The 23,079-nt window shown below is 40.1% G+C and overlaps 2 protein-coding genes, 1 long non-coding RNA gene, 1 other non-coding gene and 1 pseudogene across 14 annotated transcripts in view; 2 read left to right on the top strand and 3 right to left on the bottom strand.

The window, feature by feature from the left end:
• TEX14 (testis expressed 14, intercellular bridge forming factor) overlaps positions 1 to 13,681 on the bottom strand; it is a 144,559-nt gene extending 130,878 nt beyond the window's left edge. For 2 of the 4 annotated variants that reach the window (XM_025281203.2, XM_044939624.1), the window contains exon 1: positions 13,449 to 13,681. The gene's annotated coding sequence lies outside the window, so the exon portion shown is untranslated. The remainder of the gene's footprint in view (positions 1 to 13,448) is intronic. The other 2 variants (XM_044939625.1, XM_025281200.2) reach the window with 2 other exon arrangements.
• Positions 121 to 9,149, top strand: LOC112583805. The gene is made up of 3 exons (XR_003108048.2): positions 121 to 658; positions 3,835 to 3,962; positions 8,876 to 9,149. It is a non-coding gene; the product is annotated as an uncharacterized LOC112583805 (long non-coding RNA).
• LOC112584165 lies at positions 1,109 to 1,272 on the bottom strand. Its single transcript, XR_003108507.1, has one exon. It is a non-coding gene; the product is annotated as a U1 spliceosomal RNA (small nuclear RNA).
• Positions 13,682 to 13,942: 261 nt separating the features above from the next.
• The window catches only part of RAD51C (RAD51 paralog C), a 31,221-nt gene continuing 22,084 nt past the window's right edge, over positions 13,943 to 23,079 (top strand). For 6 of the 8 annotated variants that reach the window (XM_025281209.1, XM_025281208.1, XM_025281206.1 and 3 more), the window contains exons 1-4: positions 13,943 to 14,288; positions 17,751 to 18,009; positions 18,976 to 19,157; positions 21,150 to 21,283. In XM_025281209.1, the coding sequence (XP_025136994.1) occupies positions 13,958 to 14,288; positions 17,751 to 18,009; positions 18,976 to 19,157; positions 21,150 to 21,283 (906 nt within the window). In that variant the 5' untranslated portion in view covers positions 13,943 to 13,957. The remainder of the gene's footprint in view (positions 14,289 to 17,750; positions 18,010 to 18,975; positions 19,158 to 21,149; positions 21,284 to 23,079) is intronic. The other 2 variants (XM_006061763.2, XM_025281207.1) reach the window with 1 other exon arrangement.
• Positions 16,769 to 17,298, bottom strand: LOC102399250 (annotated as a pseudogene).

Raw genomic sequence — 23,079 nt, 5'->3', positions numbered from 1 at the left:
AACAGGGCCAGCAGACGCCGAGCTCATTTACATACTCCGCGCACTTTACTGACATCACTCCGTAGCGCCGACTGTACCCGGGCCTCGTGATAGGCTGACTGACAAACACGGAGGCGCCCGGGGCCTAATCCCCGGGCCCGGGAATATGACCCACCTTTGTGACAGAACAGATTGTAGGGATGCGATTAGCTTTGAGACTGGGTGGGGCGGGAACAGTCCGAATTATCCAGGTGCGCCTAATGTAATCTAAAGGCTCTTATGGAGAGGAGTTACATTATCAACTGACACTAAACTGGTGGCTTTGAAAATGGAGAGGTGAAGTGGCTCAGTCGTGTCCGACTCTTTGCGACCCCGTGGACTGTAGCTTTCAAGGCTCCTCTGCCCGTGGAATTTCCAGGCAAGAGTACTGGAGTGGGTTGCCATTTGCTTCTCCAGGGGATATTCCCGACCCAAGGATCGAACCCGAGTCTCCCGCATTACGGGCAGACACTTTACCGTCTGAGCCACCAGGGAAGCCACCTGAAAGTGGAGAAACGGACCACAAAGCAAGGGCAGGTTGCTTTCAAGAGGTTCTCTCTATACCTACTCGTGAAGAAACAAAAGGTCATAAAAGGATCCTCCGGCTCAGAGAAAGGAAAACCGAAATACCAAAAATCCTGTAAGTAACCATAACAGAAGAAAAAGATAATCATAGCCCCTTAAGGGAAGGGAAGAAAGCAATGGCACCCCACTCCAGTACTCTTGCCTGGAAAATCCCATGGATGGAGGAGCCTGGTAGGCTGCAGTCCATGGGGTTGCTAGGAGTCGGACACGACTGAGCAACTTCACTTTCACTTTTATGCACTGGAGAAGGAAATGGCAACCCACTGCAGTGTTCTTACCTGGAGAATCCCAGGGACGGGGGACCTTGGTGGGCTGCCGTCTATGGGGTCGCACAAAGTCGGACACGACTGAAGCGACTTAGCAGCAGCAGCAGCAGCCCCTTAAGGGAGCCTAACTCATTTCCATAGTTTAAAAATGGGATTTACACCGTCAACTCACAACAGTCACCACTAGCAACAAACAAAAGAAAATGTCAATCTACTGCCTTTTCTTAAACAAGTCATATCAGGGGAAAGCGCGAACGCAGTCCCCCACTACCACAAATTATGCAGTCGAGTTTCCCACATTTGGGGAAATCGCAGGGGTCAGCACATCCGGAGTGCAATGGATAAGCCTCGCCCTGGGAAAACCACCTTCGTGATCATGGTATCTCCCCTGCCAGGTAAGTATGAGTTGTTATCGGCCTCTGCCATGTCACCCACATATTCTAATCACTCTAAAGAGACGGTCACTTTTCTTGTGCATTTTACAAACCTCTACCCCCATTTCTGGAATTAAGCCTTCAAACTATAATTACAAAGAAGGAATACTTTGTAGATCTCAATATTGCCAAATCATAGGAAATAAATGCCTAGTGTAAGCATTACGGCAGTCACTGCGCTCATCTGCATGTTCCACACCCCTTTTGCTGATCTCATTTTAGCGTGTCCTTTTTATAGTTACTGGAATGAAATTTAAAGGCAAAGACTCTACAGATATAAAAGTAAGAAATTCGTTCTTTCTTTCAAGGGCTTGGAGCTAATGGCCTCGCTGTGATTCTGGCGTAGTTCAGCAAGCCGGTATGGCGCAACAGAAATAGCAAGTCTGAAAGATGAAATTTGGTAAAAGTACGTTTGAAAATTCAGTCGATGTAGTTAGAGCTGCAAATAACTTGAGCGTTCAAAGCTTCGAGCACAAGTACAAAATAAGCTCTTTTTCAAATGTGGGGCAAATGATCACCCTTACAAGAATAGCTGCACAAATACTAATTTTGAACTGAGTTAGTGGAAAGCTCTTGCAGTAACCCCTCCTACAGCAGATATTTGGGTAAGTTGTAGGGGTCCATTAGCTGGAATGTGATCATCCTCACCATTGGAAATCACTTTTGTGATCAAGAGTGTCTCCTCTCCTAATCGAGACTAAGTTGTGTTTTGACTTATCCTTAAACTCTCTTGTGCTCAACACTATAAGCACAGGGTCATTCTTTTGCTTTTTCATGGGTGTCTGAAATCCACAAGACTACTAGAGATTCAACCCATCCTACAAGAAATTCCTGACCTCTCCAAGACTATCTCAGACCCTCTGAAAAGGGCAAATCCCATTTTAGGCAGCGGTTAGTACTTCATGTATTACATGTTCACATAATTAATATCATCAGACTTCTTAGTCCTCTTCTTTCTGCCTCAGTGTATGTTAGAACTGGAGTTCCCATGTTTAACTATTCTTCAGTTGCCCAAGATCACACTAGAACCAACCTATTTCTCACATTTTTATCTTACAGAAGGACTCTTCTAATTTTGTCTCCTCCACCAACATAAATCAGCCAGCTTTTGTATCTTTTTTTTTTTTTTTCTGGCCACACTGGGCTGCTTGCAGGATCTTAGTTCCTCCACTACAGATTGAACACAGGCCCACAGCAGTGAAAGCATGGAGTCCTAACCACTGGACCACCAGGGAATTCCCAAGCTTTATATCGTTAAAACAGGAAGAAGTAATGCTATTTGTAAAAATTCTATTAAAAATTAACAAGCAATCACTGAGAACAGAGGTAAATGAGATGGAGAGAGAGGAAAAAATACTGGGGTGGAAGAGGGAGATCATGAAGTCTAAAGTCTGACCTTTGACACCCTATCAGTTTGATTTTTATAAACTCCCCCCAAAGAAAGAACTATTATATGTAATGCATATATAAAATATATACTCATATATACATACCTGCATATGTAATCTAGAAACATTTTGCGTGTCTGTGAAATAAAAGTTAGCTATCTTGGGGCTTCCCTGGTAGTCCAGTGTTTAAGGATCCTCCTGCCAATTCAGGAGACACAAGTTTGATCCCGGGTCTGGGATGATTCCACAGGCCGAGGGGCAACTAAGCCAGTGTGCCACAATTACTGAAGCGCACACACCCTACAACCTGTGCTCCGCAACAAGAGACGACTCCACAACGAGTAGCCCCCGCTCACGGAAACTAGAGAAAGCCCACACACAGCAACAGAAACCCAGCGCAACCAAAAGATTAATAATTTTCTTTCTAAAGTTAGAGATCCTGAAATCTGGCTGGGAACCACACTTGTAAGGGGAAAATGGTATCTGTGAACTAGACTACTATTATCACCAAACAACTTTTAAATTCAAAATGCCATTTTCAGAAGATTTGTGACTAGCAGTGCCTTCTTTTTATTTGTAAGATATAGCTGATTTACAATACTGTGTCACTTGTGGGTGTACAGCAAAGTGATTCAGTAATTTTTTTTTTTCAGATTTTTTTTTCCACTATAGGTTGTTACAAGATATTGAATTTAGTTCTGTGTGTTATATACTAAGCCCTTAATGCTTATCTGTTTTATGTATAGTAGTTTATATCTGTTAATCCCATACTACTAATTTATCCCTTCCCACCTCCATTTCCCCTTTGGTAACCATAAGTTTGTTTTCTGGCTGACTCTGCTTCTGTTTTTTTATATAGATTCATTTGTATTATTTTTTAGATTTCATATATGTGATATCATATAGTATTTGTCTTTTACTTCACATAGTATGATATTCTCTAGGTCCGTTCACATTACTATAAAAGGTAATATTTCATTCTTTTTTATGACAGTGATATTCCATTGTGTGTGTGTGTGTATACACATTCCACATCTGAAACCAATCATCTGTTGATGGGCACTTGGATTGTTTCCAGGTGTTTGCTACTGTAAGTAGTTACTAATAGTGTTTTCTTTTTATCTTTTCTTTTTTGACCATGAGGCTTGTTGGATCTTACCTCCCTAGATCAAACCTGAGCCCTCAACAGTGAAAGCGCCAAGTTCTAACCACTGGACCGTCAGGGAGTTGCCTAGTGGTGCTTTCTTAAATAACACAGAGCCCTTCACAAGGTTAGTTTCACTATTTCATGGGAACTTCATTGTTTTTGGCCCAGTTATCAAAATATATGTCCAAGGCAATCTGCCTTAGGGCAAAAGCATGACTGTCTTTCATGCTCTTATAGCTCAAGCAGGTTAAAACATTAATGCTACATCCTCACAGAAGCCCTGTGAAGTTTAACATCCTTTGAGGAAAGCCACAACATTCCTTAGAAAAATACAAGGAAATACTTACATAAGTTTATATTAAATACAAACATAAGTTAGCCAGAAAAAGTAGAGAAGCTTTAGTTCATTTTACAAATGTTGCAAAACTTTGTTGCCAAAACCAAAGTAGATGTAATCATCTCGCAGATTAATCTCATTTATGAACAAAAATAAATGCCCCCACTGGCAGCAACTAGAGAAAGCCCACACAGCAACGAAGACTCAGTGCAGCCAAAAATAAGTAAATAAAAGAACAGTACGCAATAACCAAATAAGTTTTATACCAGGTATAGAGGACCTACATATATAAAAGTATGTTAGGGACTTCCTCTGCAGTCCAGTGGTTAAAAATCCACCCTTCCATTGCAGGGGGCAAAGCTTTGAGAAACTCAGATCCTACAAACTGCTTTGCCCAGCCGAAAAAAAAAAAGCATATGATAAAGACAGCATTTCATATAGGTGGGGGAAAAGATCAACTGCCTTATAAAAATTATTTAGAAAACTTCTTACCACTGGAGAGAAGGGAAAAAAATACTTTCTTTCTCCTACATTAAAAAGAAAAATCAGATAGATTAAAATATTCAATAAATCATAAACCGTATGTAAAAAATACAGATGATTATGTTTATAATAATTTTGAAGAAAATAAAGACTTCTTTTTGGCCTTGCCAAAGGGCTTGGGGGATCTTAGTTCCCAGTGCCACCTGCAGTGGAGTCCTAACCACTGAACCACTACGGAACTAACAAGAAAAGACTTTCTAAGCATGTTACCAAAGTAAGAATCAAATATAAACTTTGCATATACATAACATCAATAAAGTAGAAAACCTCATAAAGTCTAAATACATGTGACAAAGTGGGAAAATATCTGCAATGTAGTGATTAGGTAAATAGCCGGTAAAATAGAATATGCATATGAGAGAGTTGGCAGCTAAAGAATTTTGGGTTTTAATGCCAGACAAAACTGAGCAGAATGCTGGGCCTACCATAATAAATGTTAGTTATCATTTCTGATAATAAAAACAAATACATATTTTAAATTAAAAGTAGCCTAGTTAAAAAGTGAGAAAGGAACATGCACCCATGTTCCTAGCAGTATTACAATAGCCAAGAGGTAGTAGCAACTCAAGTGTCTATCTACAGATGAATGTAAATATATACAATGGAATGTTGTTCAACCTTAAGAAGGAAAGAAATTCTGATAGATGCTATAACATGAGTGTATTATACCTTGAAAAAATTATATATTAAGTGAAATAAATCAGGCACAAAAAGATAAATTCTATATGATTCCATTTGTATAAGGAAATGAAAAATGGTGAGTTGTTCAAAGGGTACAGAGTTTCAGGTATGCAAGATAAAAAAGTTGTGGACATAAGTTGCACAACACTGTGAATATAATTAACACTACTTAAACTTACACTTAAAGATGGTTAAGATGGTAAATTTCTTTTGACCACGTCACACAGCTTTCGGGATCTTAGTTCCCTGGCCAGGGATTGAACCCAGGCAACTGCAATGAAAGTACCAAGTCCTAACCACTGAACTGCCAGGGAATTCCCAAAGATGGTAAATTTTAAATTATGTATATTTCACCACCATTAAAAATAAAAAGTGGGTGAAGGATATAATGGGATAGTTGCAATAATAAAATACACTTGGCCAATAAAGTTATATGAAAAGATCTTTAACCTCTCTTAGTCATAATAAATGATAATAGCCATTTAAAGTCAATTATACCTCAATTAAAAAAAAAACCAACCAACCATTTAAAGACTGCTAACTGTACAAAAAAGATCTTCACGACCCAGATAATCACGATGGTGTGATCACTGACCTAGAGCCAGACATCCTGGAATGTGAAGTCAAGTGGGCCTTAGAAAGCATCACTACGAACAAAGCGAGTGGAGGTGATAGAATTCCAGTTAAGCTATTCCAAATCCTGAAACGTGATGCTGTGAAAGTGCTGCACTCAATATGCCAGCCAATTTGGAAAACTCAGCAGTGGCCACAGGACTGGAAAAGGTCCGTTTTCATTCCAATCCCAAAAAAAGGCAATGCCAAAGAATGCTCAAACTACCGCACAATTACACTCATCTCATACGCTAGTCAAGTAATGCTCAAAATTCTCCAAGCCAGGCTTCAGCAATATGTGAACCGTGAACTTCCTGATGTTCAAGCTGGTTTTAGAAAAGGCAGAGGAACCAGAGATCAAATTGCCAACATCCGCTGGATCATGGAGAAAGCAAGAGAGTCCCAGAAAAACATCTATTTCTGCTTTATTGACTATGCCAAAGCCTTTGACTGTGTGGATCACAATAAACTGTGAAAAATTCTGAAAGAGATGGGAATACCAGACCACCTGATCTGCCTGTTGAGAAATCTGTATGCAGCTCAGGAAGCAACAGTTAGAACTGGACATGGAACAACAAACTTGTTCCAAATAGGAAAAGGAGCACGTTAAGGCTGTATATTGTCACCCTGTTTATTTAACTTATATGCAGAGTACATCATGAGAAACGCTGGACTGGAAGAAACACAAGCTGGAATCAAGATTGCCAGGAGAAATATCAATAACCTCAGATATGCAGATGACACCACCCTTATGGCAGAAAGTGAAGAGGAACTAAAAAGCCTCTTGAAGAAAGTGAAAGTGGAGAGTGAAAAAGTTGGCTTAAAGCTCAACATTCAGAAAACGAAGATCATGGCATCTGGTCCCATCACTTCATGGGAAATAGATGGGGAAACAGTGGAAACAGTGTCGGACTTTATTTTTCTGGGCTCCAAAATCACTACAGATGGTGACTGCAGCCATGAAATTAAAAGACGCTTACTCCTTGAAAGGAAAGTTATGACCAACCTAGAGAGCATATTCAAAAGCAGAGACATTACTTTGCCAACAAAGTTTCGTCTAGTTAACGCTATGGTTTTTCCTGTGGTCATGTATGGATGTGAGAGTTGGACTGTGAAGAAGGCTGAGCGCCAAAGAATTGATGCTTTTGAACTGTGGTGTTGGAGAAGACTCTTGAGAGTGCCTTGGACTGCAAGAAGATCCAACCAGTCCATTCTGAAGGAGATCAGCCCTGGGATTTCTTTGGAAGGAATGATGCTAAAGCTGAAACTCCAGTACTTTGGCCACCTCATGCCAAGAGTTGACTCATTGGAAAAGACTCTGATGCTGGGAGGGACTGGGGGCAAGAGGAGAAGGAGACGACAGAGGATGAGATGGCTGGATGGCATCACTGACTCGATGGATGTAAGTCTGAGTGAACTCCGGGAGTTGGTGATGGACAGCGAGGCCTGGCCTGCTGCGATTTATGGGGTCGCAAAGAGTTGGATACGACTGAGCAACTGATCTGATCTGATCTGATCTGAAAGGCTAGTACTGGGCTTCCCAGGTGGCACTAGTGGTAAAGAACCCGTCTACCAATGCAGGAGACACAAGAGTTGAGGGTTCAATCCCTGGGTTGGGAAGATTTCCCTGGAGTAGGAAATGGCAACCCAGTCCAGTGTTCTTGCCTTGAAAATTCCATGGACAGAGAAGCCTGTCTGGCTAGTCTTTGGAGCCTCAAAGACTGGGACACGACTAAGCACATATACACACTACATACAAAGGCCAATGCCAGGGTGGGGGCTGGGAAACCAGTTCCCATATACTGTCAATAGGACTCTAAGTGGTCCAAACGCTTGGCGAGAAGTTTCAAAATGGGGAATTCCCTGGCCGTCCAATGGTCAGGACTCAGAGCTTCCACTAACGTGCCTTGGGGTTCAAAAAAAAAGAAGATTCAAAATGAAAATGTGTGTGCTTTTTGACCTAGGAATTCTACTACCAGAAATGTATTGAGAGAAAGGGCACAAGCAAGCTCAAGAGCCCAGATGGGCATGCTTGAACAAGTAAGCTCCAAAGCACACACTACTTCATCACAGTAAAAAAACTGGAAATAATTTCAGTTATTAATAACTGTCCAATTATAGGCCACTGATTAGAAAGATGGGCCTCAAGACAGAATAGTATCCAACCATTAAACTTAATTTTTTGGGGGGGCCACTGCCATGTGGCATGTGGGATCTTAGCTTCTGACCAGGGATCAAACCCATGCCCCCTGCAGTTAGAAGCACGGTCTTAACCACTGGACCTCCATGGAAGTCCCAAACTTAATTTTAAAATAGTTTTTAATCATACAGAGAAAATTTTTGACAAAATATTAAGTGAAAAACAAAAGACATATAAGATATATACATTTCTTCACAATTTCATCATAACTCAAATAAAATATATGAATTTGTAGGGACATTAAAATAGACTGAAATGTTAACATTATTATCTTTGAATGAAATTGCGCCCCCTTAAAACCAAGTTCCTCTGCTGAGTTTATGATTAACCTCTCAATCCAGAACTTTATTCCCTTTCCTTTCCTGTACCTGTTCCCACTCAAGACAGGAATATCAAAGAAAAGGGGGGAATTGTAACTGAGCAGGACCCTAAGGGGCCTTCCCAGGACAGAGCCCACCTGTTTTTTGTCTGTAGAAAAACTTTAGCCTCCTAGGCCTTCTTTAAGTTCCAAAGAGCAAATTTAATGAGAAGTGAGAAAACACAGAAAGAAAGGAAAACAGGCAAAACAAAATAGTAATAGTTTAGCCATTAAACAAAGTTAAGGTAGTTCCGCCATAAGAGCTATAGATAATATTCCGAGCCATATCCTTGGGTTGTTTTGCAGATACTGACACCCCCACTAGGTGGAAGACGTTAACGGCACTCTGACCACAAGTACAGAGACTCCATACAGGTTGGAACCAGAAGGCTGATGATGTTGACTCCAAATTACCTCAGCACCAACCAATGAGAATGAAATCCATGAGCTGATCAAGTACCACACAACTCTCTCCCTCACCCTGTGGTTAACCCACAGGGAAGTCTGGGTCTTCTGAGAATTAGTTGCCCGTAGTCCTTGCTTGACCTTGCAATAAATGCTGTACTTTCCTTCAGCACAACCCAGTGTCAGTAGACTTGCTTTACTGTGCATGGTGAGTTTACCCAGGTTTGACTCAGTAACAAGAAGTGAAGGAAAGATCTAGGGACATGGAGGTACTCTTAATGTCCACCGACAGATGAATGGAAAAAGAAGACTTGGTGTACACACACACACACTCACACAATGGAATAGTACAAAGCCATAACAAAGAATGAAATAATGCCATTTGCACAACATGGATGGACCTGTGGTTATCATACTAAGTGAAGTAAATCAGATAAAGATGAATATCATACAATATCACTTATATGTGGAATCTAAAAAACTGGATACAAAAGAACTTATTTATGAAACAGAAATGGGGTCACAGACATAGAAAACAAGGTAATGGTTACCAAAGCAGAAAAGTGGTGGGGAGGGATAAATTAGGAATTTGGGATTAACAGATACACACTACTAAATATAAAATAGTTAAACAACAGGGAACTATATTCAATTATCTTGTCATAGTGTATAATGGAAAAGAATCTGAAAAAAAATATGTATAACTGAATCACTTTGCTATATTCTGTAAGTCAATAATACTTTAATTAAAATATTTAAATAATAAAAAAGGTCTATGAATAAGTTTTATAGTATATTTTTTGTATTTTGTTTTCTACTTCCAACACATAGATATTTTCCACCTATTTTAGAGTACAAAACAAAAAAAATGGGAGAGAGGAGCAGGTCAGTCATCTAATCATCCATTCTTTTAACAAATATATACTAAACCACTCCTATAAGCCATATACGGTGCTAGGGGTTCTAGGAAAACGACGAGTAAAATCCACATGGTCCCCATTTGACTGAATCTCATTCTAGTTGGGGGGACATATGCTAAATAAATGATCACACAAAGACATCTGGTGCTATGAGATCCTTAGCAGGGGGATCTGATCTAGTTTTGAGGGGGTTTGTTGGAAGTAGAGGTTCAAAGCCAGATAAGGGGTCAATGTATGCTAAGATTTGAAGGATAAATAGTAGTTAACTGGGTATAGCAGAGAGGTATGTGCAAAGGTTCTGATATGGCACCCACAAGAAATTAACGCCAGAATGGCTGGAGTATAAAGAGTAAAAGGGAGATAGGAAAAAGATACAGCTAAAGATGTAAACAGAAGCCAGAACATGCAAGACTTTTTGTCTTATTAAGAAATTTGGTTTTATCCTAAGAGCAAAATAGGGAATTACATAAAATGAATTTCACTCAAGAAAGGGCTATTGCAGTACCTCTAAGAGAAATGGTGACAGCTTGGCTTAAAAAAAAGAAAGGAGACATGAACATAATCAAGATATTTTAGAGAGAAAATTTATAAGAGTTTGTGGTTATATTGAACGTGGAGAGTTAAAGGGGAGGAGGTGTGGAAGATTCCTAGGTTTCTGGTTTGTGCAGATGGAAGGATGGATATTCAGTTCACAGAGGCAAGGAATGCAGGAAGAGGTCAAAGATTTTTTGGTGTGCTGAAGAAAATGAGTTAGGTTTAAGATAGGCTGAGTTGGAGATTTAGCATTGTGCTGCAGTTAGATATTTCCATCAGGAGGTCAGAGAACAGGTTAGAGCTAGAAAAATAAATTTACAAATTATCGGCATATAAACAGTCACTGAACTGTGAATGTGAATAAGATAGCAGAGAGAGAAGGAGAGAACCAGAAAGGGGAGCACAGTACAGCGTAGTGGGTGAAAGGTCAGTTATGGGGCCTTAAAAGAATGGGAACATTTCCTGCTCTAGTTACAAAGAATAAAAATGTAAGGGAGACAAAAAAGCCAGATGCCTAGGAAGGAAATCAGTGTGGGATCACAGAAGTCAAGTGAAAATAATGTCTCAAGAGTTTGTGGATAACAAATATTTTGAGCTCCCATTAAGTGCAAGGCCTTGTGCGAAGCTTTACCACAACCATCTCTAAAGCTGAACTTTGATTCAGAATTTTTTCTTAGTCCAAACTGCACTCATTTATCTTTCCTATTCTCATTCACTTGAACACACAAAGTCACCAGTTTTAAAAGTTCTATGTTTTTAGGCTAAAAGAAAGTAAACTGCTCAGCTATAACAAATATTATTATTCTTCTCCCACATCTTTAGAAAACAGCCCCATTCTGCATGAAAATGTGTCTGTATTTGATTACTTAGATCAATTGTAAATATTGACAGCATTTTGGTAGCTCGTTCCTACACTTAGTTGTATCTAGATAACAAGTCAGAAATGCAACACAACTCAGTAATAATGATTGACTAAGGCTCCATGGTGCTTTCCTGGTGGCTCAGTGGTAAAGAACCTGCCTGCCAACATTGAACAAACACAGATGCTGGTTCAGTCCTGGGTTGGGACTATCCCCTGGAGAAGGAAATGGCAACCCACTCCAGTATTCTTCCCTGGGAAATCCCATGAACAGAGGAGCCTGATGGACTACAGTCCATGAGTTTGCAAGAGTGGGACAACGACTTAGGGAATAAAACACAAGGCTCCAGGAAGGCATAGATTCTTTTATTTGCCATGTCATTCTGTACAAAACTAGTGATTAAATATTTAATGTTGCTTAAGTATTCAAATCTTCAACAAGTAAATTTTAAATGGAGACCTTGGTAAACTGTTCACAAGATTACTATAAGGATCAAGTGAAATAAAATAAAATATGTAAAAGCACTTTTCTTTGGCACTTGACAATTGTAGGAATTTTTTTTTTTTTTGAGGCTCACACCATTAGTACTCTGCTGAACTAGGTGTTCAATAAGGCTTTATTCAACTGTATACACGTTAGAATATTTTTAAATGGAGAAAAAAACAAGATTATGCACCTTTTCTGGGTTAGTTTCTATATGTTAATTTAATCTTTCCTACAACCCCATGAAATATTATTAATTTCCATTTGCAGGTGAGGAAACTAACTTGCTTAAAGTCTCAGTTGGTAATTTCCCAAGATGTGATACAAACCCAAATTTGTATGACTCGAAAGCTCAAGTTTGATTTTTCATAAAAATACTGCATTTTTTTTCCCCTCTCTGATGGGGGAACCAACCCATACCCCCACCACCCACATCCCCCTGCCCCAGTAGAATCCTGAATTCCCAACGACTGGACCTCCAGGGAAATACAGCGCTAACAGTATTCTCAAGATCAAGTAACCCCACGTCGCAATGGAAAATAATAACATACTTCCAGGAAAATTTAGGATACCAGTTTGAAAGCCTGACTATCGAGCAAACTGCATTAAAGAAATCTTAAGAATGAGGATGAAAATAATAACTACCATAGCAACCCAATGTTCCGAATAAGGTAATAATAAATAACAGAATGGCTACAGAGTGGACTTGTTTCTTAACTCCATTCTGCTAACAAAAATTCTAAACACAACCGATTCCACTGAAATTGACCAAACTACCTGAAGTGCTATCCCTGAATATGTTAACACCATCTCCTCTTCAGCCAGGACTCTGGTTACTTGATAAGCATAAGCCCGAATTCTCCCAGCGGACATTTATGTAATGCCCCCTGCATGTGCACATGTGGATCATACTAGAAGGTAAGCCATGTAGAGTGGCAAATAAACTGCATTTTGATTAGTCCTACCAGATTTTCCCTGCCCTACTAAATGGGGAACAAATACTTCTCGAATTTTTCCGCCACCGCCACTCCAAGAGCTACCTCACTATTTGAAGGTAGCTCTGTTAAGAAAAAAAGGTACTAGGTCTTAACTTTAGCTTGAAGAAAATTATGCTCTATGAGTCCGTCCCAGTCCTATTTTCCTCGCAGCATGGCTGTGAGCATTGGAAATGCGTAGGATTTGCTAAAGTGGTCAGCACATTTCCTTCTTAGATCTTCCGTACTTAAAGGGCTCTGATTCGTAACATTTAGGGAATTCCTTTAAGTTAGGAAGAAAAGTCAAGGCTAAGAATTTTTCCCTAAAAGTAAGGAATGAGTTACTCCCTTAAATAAATTATACTCTCCTAGGCAAGGGAAGCGGAGAAGACAATGGCATCCCACTCCAGTACTCTTGCCTGGAAAATCTCATGGACGGCGGAGCCTGGTGGGCTGCATGCAGTCCATGGGGTCGCTGAGAGTCGGACACGACTGAAGCGACTTAGCAGCAGCAGCAGGCAAGGGAAGACTTCCTAAGCCAACTTCCAAACCGCCTCTCAATTTCCTCAAACTTCTCTATTTCAGTAAGCGGTCCCTTCGAAACCCTGTACCCGAACAGGAGCTCTTGCGTAACCCGGCGCCTCCCTCTCGACGACCAGGGGAGCCCATGTCCAGCCCACTCGGGGGACAAAGACTCGCTTACTTTTGCAGTTAATTTCTGGGCAGGCTGTGAAGAACTAACGGTCTCAGAAACCACCACGCTCCAGACTTGACTCGCGGGAAGCCGTAGGTGGGCGCGGGGATCGCGCGGCGAGCGTGCCCCGCGGCTGTGGGGGGCTGGCCCACAATCCTTCGCGAGGGCGAGGCCGAGGGCGAGGGCGGGAAAGGTGAGGGGCCTAGCAACGGGGGACGGCCGCAAGAAAAGCCAAAACACTGGCACCCTGGCCTAGGGCTAATCTTTATTCGACTGTTCAGACTCCAAACCGGTAACACTCCAGTGTGTGTGTGTGTGTGTGTGTGTGTGTGTGAAATTCCCATTCTGAGAGATCATTCCTGCTAACAACGCTGAGGCCTCCACCCAGAGGGTCAGGGCAGAGGTGAAGAAATGTGGTAAGACCAACTGAGCCTGGGCTTTTTGCATCCTGCGGGCTCCATCCATCTTTTTTTTTTTTTTTTTACTGTCAGGATATACGCTTGATGTGCAAACTTTAAATGAGAGTTGAAAGAATCACGGAAGAAGCGGGACAAGTGAGTCAAAATGTACCCGAGTTCCTCAGAGCCCCAGAGCCCGAGGCCGCGTGCAGCCAGGCCGCGGACACCTCCCCTTCCGTCTTCCGTCTGACGTCACAGGGCGCGGCCGACGCGGGTGTCCGGGCTCGGCGAGCTCTGGGAGCGCGCGAGTGCGCGCGGAGGTGGTTTGAAAAAATGCAGCGGGATTTAGTTAGTTTGCCGCTGTCCCCGGCCGTGCGAGTGAAGCTGGCGTCTGCAGGTTTCCAGACTGCTGAGGAACTCCTAGAGGTGAAACCCTCCGAGCTCAGCAAAGGTAACGACTCCTGACGACAAGCTGAGGCACGCTGGCCGCCGTCGGTGCCGCCTCCATCTCTGTTCGGTCTTCAGGCTTAAGCACTATCTCGGTCAGAGTCTTCTGCCGCCTCCCGCCGGGTTTACACCACGAAACAGCGCCTCGATTTCGCTTAAGAGTACTTTGAATGGTTAGAACTGTGGTCTTGGAAATATTCACCAGTTGCTTTGTCCACCAGTGCCTGCTGAAAGTTCCGAGGAATCTTTCATTTACCCATTTAAAAGAACCCATTTAACGTGGGTTATTATATCCAATATGTTTGGAAAGGAACTGATGGTAGGGGAAGCTAAGTAACTTTTGATTATGAGCGGGCTAGGAAGTTGTGCAGCCAGGATTGGAATTCAAACGGCTGTTTTCACTGTTCCAAAATCCAAGGGGCAGGGATTCAATTTAAGGAATGCACGATTCGTGGTAGGATGAGATAAATTAAGAGAAAGGGAGTAGAATCACCAGAACCTGGAGAAAGCAGTAGAAAAAAGACATCACTTTTCTTCATGTAATTCACTGAGGAAAAAACCCAAACCTCATAGTACGGAACCCTGTAGATTATAAATTGATGGGAACCACTGCCCCGTGGGGTAAACAGAAGCGAAACTGCTGTCCCTCTGCTCTCGCTGTGCACCTTACACTACGGTATGCGCAGAGCTGTTACTGAGATGGAACAAGTCATTTACCCTTACCAATGGAAAATAAGGTTTCAACTCTCCACTCGAAAACAAATGTTATAGATCCAGTATTAATGTTTGTCTTAAATATTACACCGAAGACTGTATCCCTCAACCTTTGATGGGCTCATTTTCTCTCAACAGGTTGGTTTTTACCTGAGCAAATCTAAATGATAGTAATAGCTAACAATTACTGAGCATTTTGGATGGCTTTCGCAGTCTACCAAGGTTTTATGTGTACTTCATTCCCATTTTATAGAAGAAAAGTGTGAGGCATAAAAAAGTAACTTGCCTATGCATAGTGACTACATCATGATGCAGTCAGGATTGACAGACCTAAGAAATCCAGAGTGAAGGCTCTTAGATTATATAGAATGTTCACTTCTTTAGCACCATTATTGTCTTTTTTTTTTTTTTTCTTTTGGTCACAGGGCTTGTGGGATCTTAGTTTCCCCACCAGGGATTCAATCCCGCCCTTGGCAGTGAGAGCGCAGAGTCCTAACCGCTCCAGAATGGCCACCATTTTTGTCTTTTGTTGGCATCAGATTGATAGTTCATAGCCTTACCCAGTTAAGCACTGATACATCACACTCATAAGTGATACCATCCTCACAATTATTTCTTCTATAAGCAGCTTGTTTTGTACTTTGCATTTTCAGGCCGTGTTGTCAGGAATGAAGTTGTGTAGTTGAGGAAGCATAAGTGTTTGAACTATTTGTGCATCAGATAATTTTCCTTATTAAACAGTTTGCAGTGATCCATGAATTTTTCATGAAAAATTTTCACTGTGAATAATACACACACATGCACTTCTTAAATATGCATCTTGTTTTAGGCAAAAAGGCAATTTTCATTATTTCCTAAAAAATAATTTGTATACCTTATGAGAACAAGTTTATTTATTTTATTTTTTTTCAATGTACTTCCCACTTTTACTGGACAGAACAGATACATATTTTTAAAGTTGGCTTTACAATATATGGTTTTATCACTGGCTTACAACTAAACATATTGTGAACATTTTCTTTTACCACCACTGAAATAATTGCATAGTATAGAGAAATCATAATGTATTAAGCAACCTTTATATATTGGGGGAGTTTAGATAGTTTTTTTAAAGGAGACTATTCTTTGTACAAATCCTTCAGAAAACAGGTGCCCTTGTCTCGTACAGCTTTCTATAGATGATAGAAACTTGCCCTTCAACTTAGCCTTACCGGATCAACCAAGACATTCATTTTATTTTCTCAGATCTCTCCCATTTGCTCCCACTTTTCTACCTACTTACCCAGGATACACGCACACCTCCATTACTCTAGCACCCTGTCTCTCACCATGGATATCTGCCCCCTCCCTTCTCCTCTGCTCCCCTTACAGGTCCTTCTTTTCCAAGATACTATCTTAACTGATGTCAATCAACTCCATTCAAAGCATTATGCTCAGTTCCACATTAAGAGTAACCTTTAATAATCTGAATATAGAATTCAACTGTTTAAAGGAAATTATTTATAAGCCCTTGGCAGTTACATGTATCAGAAACACAGGAATTGGGCACAAGATATGGCTTACTCTTTTTTTTTTTTTTATTAGTTTTTTGGAGAGGGCAGGGCAGAGGAAAGTAATTGGTGCTTCAAGGAAATCTTTTTAGGGACCACAGGGAAATCTATTCACTATTTCAAGGCAACTAACAAATTATCATCTCTCAGTTGGGACATTAGAGAGACAGCCTTTACAGGTCATGAAATCTGCATGACAAATGTTGAAAACAAATGTGGGTTAATAATAACTTTGTATAGCAAGGCAGATGCCAGGTAGCATAAGAGCACACGCAGACAGTGTTAATTCTGGAGTCCTGGAAGCTGTGAGGTGCTCATCCATCACATGGCCGTCACAACCAGGTAGGAATGACTGAGGAAAGCAGCGAAGCTGGCCATGCCAGCATTTACACATGGAACACTTCCTGGGCAGCCAGGTGTCATGGGGCACAGGCCCACAGTTCTCTTTGCATGAGTCATGCTCACAGTTGCGTCCATAGAAAGAGGGAGGGCAGGCACAAAAGGACCCCAGCATGCAGGTTCCCCCATTCAGACAGCAGGTTCTGTTCAGCTTCTTACTCTTTTGGATTCCCATGGATGCTACAAACTGGGAAGGCTGGTCACTAATTGCAGGCTCCTCTTGGGACCGAAGGCCAGCTCTCCCTGTGACGGACGGGCAAGTTCAAGGTCTCCCAATCCATCGACTAATCCCAGTTCAAGTGCTCTGAAAAAGGCCATGATCAAAATCACACTGTAAGAGAAGCGCTCCATCTTCCTCTGGTCTGTGGCCCCTTCAGGGAGATTCGCCTTCTTTAGTCGCAAGCCCCGGGGTTTGAGAACAAGTTTATTATGGCTTCATAAGACCCAAAGAAATAGCAGAAGACCAAAGAGATAGTAAAAGGACCAAAACGGAAAAAAAGGACATTTTTATTTCTACCTTTGAGATACTCTTGTAGGGTACTCAGAAATGCTTTAGGGGTTTAGGTTTCTGAATTCTGTTTCTGAGGTAATAGATAAATCTTTTAAGTATGCAAAGACTAAGAAAACAAAGATAAATGCCTTTATTAACTTGAAAAATTAAATAGTTAATCGAAGGTTAAATTTTTATGTTTCTCTACTCTTGGCATCACTCTTGTTATTTAAAAAGTAAAATTAATAAAGACAATGGTGTATCAGACTTTTAAATCTCTAAAAGCAAGTGTTTTTGTTTCTGTTTCTTTCAGAAGTTGGAATATCTAAAGAGGAAGCCTTAGAAACTCTGCAAATTATAAGAAGAGAATGTCTTACAAATAAAACAAGTTATTCTGTTACAGCTGAGTCAGGCAGGAAGTGTACAGCCCTGGAACTTCTTGAACAGGAGCATACCCAGAACTTCATAATTACCTTCTGTTCAGCACTGGATAATATTCTTGGGGGTGGAATACCCTTAACCAAAACAACAGAAATTTGTGGTGCACCAGGTGTTGGAAAAACACAACTATGGTAAAATGTTCTCCCCTTAAGGGTGGGCTTACTAACATTTTATGAAAGTAGCAGAGTATTGTGTGGCGGGTATACAGTTAGGAGACCAGAAAAGGTGTGTATGTGCTCATTTTTTTTTTTTTATGGATAAGTTCTGTTTTAAAAAGATTATTTTATTTTTGGCCATGCTGAATCCTCACTTCTGCTTGGACTTTTCTTTAGTTGTGGCAAGCAGGGACTCCTGTCTAGTGGCAGTGTGTGGGCTTCTCATCGCAGTGGCTTCTCTTATTGAGGAACACAGGTTCTGGGTGTGTGGGCTTCAGTAGTTGTGGCTCAAGAGCTCAGTAGTTGTGCTTCCCGGGCTGTAGAGCACAGACTCAATAGTGTGGTTGCATGGGCTTAGGTGCTCAGCGGCACGTGGGATCTTCCCCGACCAGGAATCGAACCTGCGTCTCCTGCATTGGCAGCCGGATTCTTTATCACTGAGCCACCAGGGAAGCCCAGCATATATGTGCTCTTAATTTTGTGCATGTGTGCATCAAACAAACCAGTATGTGCCTTACTTCACCCCATCTTGATAAATTGATACAACTGTTTTGATACTAAAAAGGGTTTCTTTTGCAACAGTATAGTGTGGTCAGTGGGGTAAACAGGCAGTCTTCTACTTTATTACAGAATTAACTCCTGAGAATATATTTGAAAGCCAAATGTTTGAAAGTAGACTTCTTATAATGAGAAAAAGGTCTATACCCAGAAATCTAAAAAAACCACTAAAGAATCCTTAATTGTGGTTTTATAGGTACACCCTCCCCCTAATCCATGCATCAACTGATTGACATATGTTTGGAACTATGGAGAGTCAACCATCTCTGTTGCCTTGCAGAATATATTTATGCCTATAAAATATTTACTGGTGTCTAAAGGTTAGTGATCTGGAGTTTGAACAGCACTGCTTTGATGATTATGATAATGATTTGGTCATCTCAGTTCTTCTCTTGACAGTATGCAGCTGGCAATAGATGTGCAGATACCAGAATGTTTTGGAGGAGTGGAAGGTGAAGCAGTTTTTATTGATACAGAGGGGAGTTTTATGGTTGATAGAGTGGTAGACCTTGCTACTGCCTGCATTCAGCACCTGCAGCTTATAGCAGGAACACATATGGAAGAAGGTAAGTTAGCCAAGTGCTCTTTTTTCAGTATAATGAAAGTAATTTGCATTTGTATCCATCTCAAGCCTTAATAGGGCTTCCCTTGTGGCTCAGCTGGTAAAGAATCCACCTGCAATGCGGGAGACCTAGGTTGGGAAGATCCCCTGGAGAAGGAAAAGGCTACCCATTCCAGTATTCTGGCCTGGAGAATTCCATGGACTGTATAGTCCGTGGGTTTGCAAAGAATCTGACACGATTGAGCGACTTCACTTTCACTTTCACTTTAGAACATGAAGCTTAATAACTTGACTATGTACTAGTATTAAACTCATACTTCTCTTACAAATTGAAAATGCTGCACCTGGGGGTCGCCTCCTCTTCATCTTATATGGCCCTCACTTTTTACTGCAGGAGCTCTGGGAGAAAACCTCTGTGTATGTCAGCGTATGACTTCAAATCATCATGCTCTGGCCTGCCAGGTGTAAGCTAGTGTTGGACACCTTAATATAAGTAAAGGTTGTCTCAGTGTATTCAGTGTATGTTGACTTTTGTACTGGTTTTTCCGAAAACCAAGGGTGACCTTGAAAAATCATGTCTGGAAGTGTTTGGAACATTAAGCCAATTGACCTTATATGGCTTTGTGTAGTAGGTAATTGACTTTCAGCTGTATTAATTGTACTGTTAAAGTGTTGGGAAGATTTTTTGTCCTTATTATGTGGAAATATAGTGTTTTGCTTAAAGATTTTTTTTTAAGTTTTTTTAAAGGTAATTTGTATTCGAGTTCTTGTCCTTTAGTTCAGTTCAGTTGCTCAGTCGTGTCCGACTCTTTGCGACCCCATGGACTCCAGCACATCATGCTTCCCTGTCCATCGCCACCTCTCGGAGCTTGCTCAAACTCATGTGCAAGGAGTCAGTGATGCCATCCAACCATCTCATCCTCTGTCGTCCCCTTCTCCTGCTCTCAATCTTTCCCAGCATCAGGGTCTTTTCCAGTGAGTCAGTTCTTCGTATCAAGCGGCCAAAGTATTGGAGTTTCAGCTTCACCATCAGTCCTTCCAATGAATATTCAGGACTGATTTCCTTTAGGATTGACTGGTTTCATCTCCTTGCAGTCCAAGGAATTACTCGTAAAATTACCTGGTTTCTGGTTTGACTGTTTTCTTTTGGTTTATTGTATTTTATTTTTTGGATGTGTGGTCCTTATTATTTTTTCTAGAAATGTTAAAAAAACATAATGTTTTTCATAAAATGTTTGTATTCCCTTTAAGTGACTATAATCAGCTAGAAATTTTATTTTCATTGGAGTACTAGGTGTCCTTGTTAACCAGTGATCAATATGTCTACTGAAAGTCCGTCAAGCTGTCCATGCCACAGGTGTAGTTTGTAACAGTGTCTTAGGATCTTATTGTAAATACTGTGGATGTAGCACTGGAATATAGTTCTTAATGACTGGTATGTGATTACGTTTTTAACTTTTTGGTTAAAAATTAATTTCTTAAATATGTGTTTGTAATAGGCAGTGTTCTCTGAAATTTAGTTTATTGCTTTTTATTTCAGTGTTAAAACTTAAGTACATTTTAAAATGCAATGATTTTTAGCTAGTTTCTCTCTGAAATGTGTACAGAACCAATCTGGTTATTTTTAAAAATCCAATCTAAGGGAATTTTATTTTATATCATTGTTTCCACATAAATATAAAATTATGCTATGGCTTTTAAGGGAAAAATATGCTTCTTTTGAACATTTTTCCTTTTAACTCTTAATTTGGAGTCTTATAAAAAAACAAGAAAGAAATTCCATTATGATACTTCTATTCAATGGAAGGCAGTAACAAATACGAAAACATAGATGTTAAAATTCTAGTCTTTATATGTACAAACAATTTCTGGATAGCATAATATGTAAGGAAACAGTGGAAAAGGTGAAAATAAGAGGTCAGGAGTTTTGAAATGATAGTTTGTGAAATGACAGGTAAAACTAATTATTTTAAAATTGTTTTGTTACTTATTTCAGAGCACCCAAAGGCTTTGCAGGATTTCACTCTTGAAAATATTCTTTCCCATATTTATTATTTTCGTTGTCGTGACTACACAGAACTACTGGCACAAGTTTATCTGCTTTCAGACTTCCTTTCAGAACACTCAAAGGTATGGCTCCATCTTCATCAGGCTGTTTTTTATCCCTAATTTGTTGATTACTTTTATCATGAGAGGTGTTAGAGTTTATCAAATGCTTTTTCTGAGTCAATTGAGACTATCATGTGGGTTTTTTTCCCCCCCATCGCTCTGTCAATCTGGCATGTTTCATTGATTGATTTTCATATTAAACTACCTTTGTACTCCTAAGGATAAATCTTGCTTGATCATGGTATATAATCTTTTCAGTATACTAAAGGACTGAGTTTGCTAGTATTGTGAATTTTGTGTCTGTCACCGATCTCTGGTTTTCTTTGCTGGGGATGTCTTTTTGTGGTTTTGGTATAAGGGTAATACTGGATTCATAAAATGAGTTAGAAAGTTTCCTTCTCTACTTTTCAGAGTAGTTTGAAAAGGATTGGTATAAATTCTTTAAACATTTTATAGAATTCACTGATGAAGTTATCTGTTCCTACTCTTTTCTTTATTGAAAGGCTTTTGATTACTGTTTCAGTCTCTTTTGGGCTACTCAGGTGACTCAGATGGTAAAGAATCTGCCTGCAATGGAGAAGACCCAGGTTTGATCCTTGGGTTGGGAAGATCCCCCGGAGAAGGGAATTCCTGGAGAATTCCATGGACAGAGGAGCCTGGTGGGCTAGACTCCATAGGGTTGTAAAGAGTTGGACACCACTGAGCGACTGTCACTTTCCATTCTCTTTACTTATTGTAAATCTATTCAAATTTTCTGTTTCTTTAGCAGGTTTTAGTAGTTTGTTTCTTTCAGTGAATTTGTCCATTTCATCTAGGTTATCTGATTTTTTGGCATACAGTTGTTCACTGTATTCTCTTTGTTATTTTTATAAGGTTGGTAGTAATGTCCCTGTTTTCATTCCTGATTGGAGTGGTTTGCATCTTTTCTGTTTTTCTTAGTCGTTTTAGTTAAAGGCTTGTCAATTTTGTTGATCTTTTCAAAGAATCAACTTTTGATTTCAGTGATTTTTTCCAACTGTTTCTCTTTTGTCTGTTTTGATTATTTCCACTTTAATGTGTATTACTTTCTTCTACTTTCTTTGGGGTTAGTTTGCTGTTTTTTTTCTAGTTCTTTAGAGTACAAGTTTAGGATATTGGTTTAGGATGGAGATTTACATTCACATCAACAATGTAGGAGGATTCTTTTTTCTCTACATCTTCCCCAACATTTATTTTTCCTAGACTTGGATAATGACCATTCTGACCAGTGTGAGCTGATTACCTCATTGAAGCTTTGATATACATTTCTCTAGTAATTGGCATATTTTCATGTGCTTTTTGGCTATCTTTATGTCCTCTTTGGATAAATTTCTACTTATATCTTCTGCCCATTTTTTGATTGATTTGTTTTTTTTGATATTGAGCTGCATGAGCTGTTAGTATATTTTGAAGATAAATATATTTTGGTCACATCGTTTGCAAATATTTCCTCCCATTCTGTGGGTTGTCTTTTCATTTTGTTTATGGTTTCTTTTGCTATGCAAAAACTTCTAAGTTTAATTAGGTCCCATTTGTTTATTTTTATTTTCATTGCTCTAGGAGGTATAATGATCCAAAAAGACAATACTGCGATTTATGGCAAAGAGTGTTCTGCCTGTACTTTCCTCTGAGGGTTTTATAGCATCTGGTCTTACATTTAGATCTTTAATCCATTTGGAGTTTATCTTTGTGTGTGATGTTAGAGAATGTTCTAATTTCATTCTTTTACATGTGGCTGTCCAACTTTCCCCAGCACCACTTATTGACGAGACTGTCTTTTCTTCATTGAATACTCTTGC

The sequence above is a fragment of the Bubalus bubalis genome, chromosome 3 (genome assembly GCF_019923935.1).
Source record: "Bubalus bubalis isolate 160015118507 breed Murrah chromosome 3, NDDB_SH_1, whole genome shotgun sequence".
Classification (NCBI taxonomy): Eukaryota; Metazoa; Chordata; class Mammalia; order Artiodactyla; family Bovidae; genus Bubalus; species Bubalus bubalis.
The sequence above is the reverse complement of the archived record's forward strand: the minus strand, read 5'-3'. Positions and strand labels throughout refer to the sequence as shown.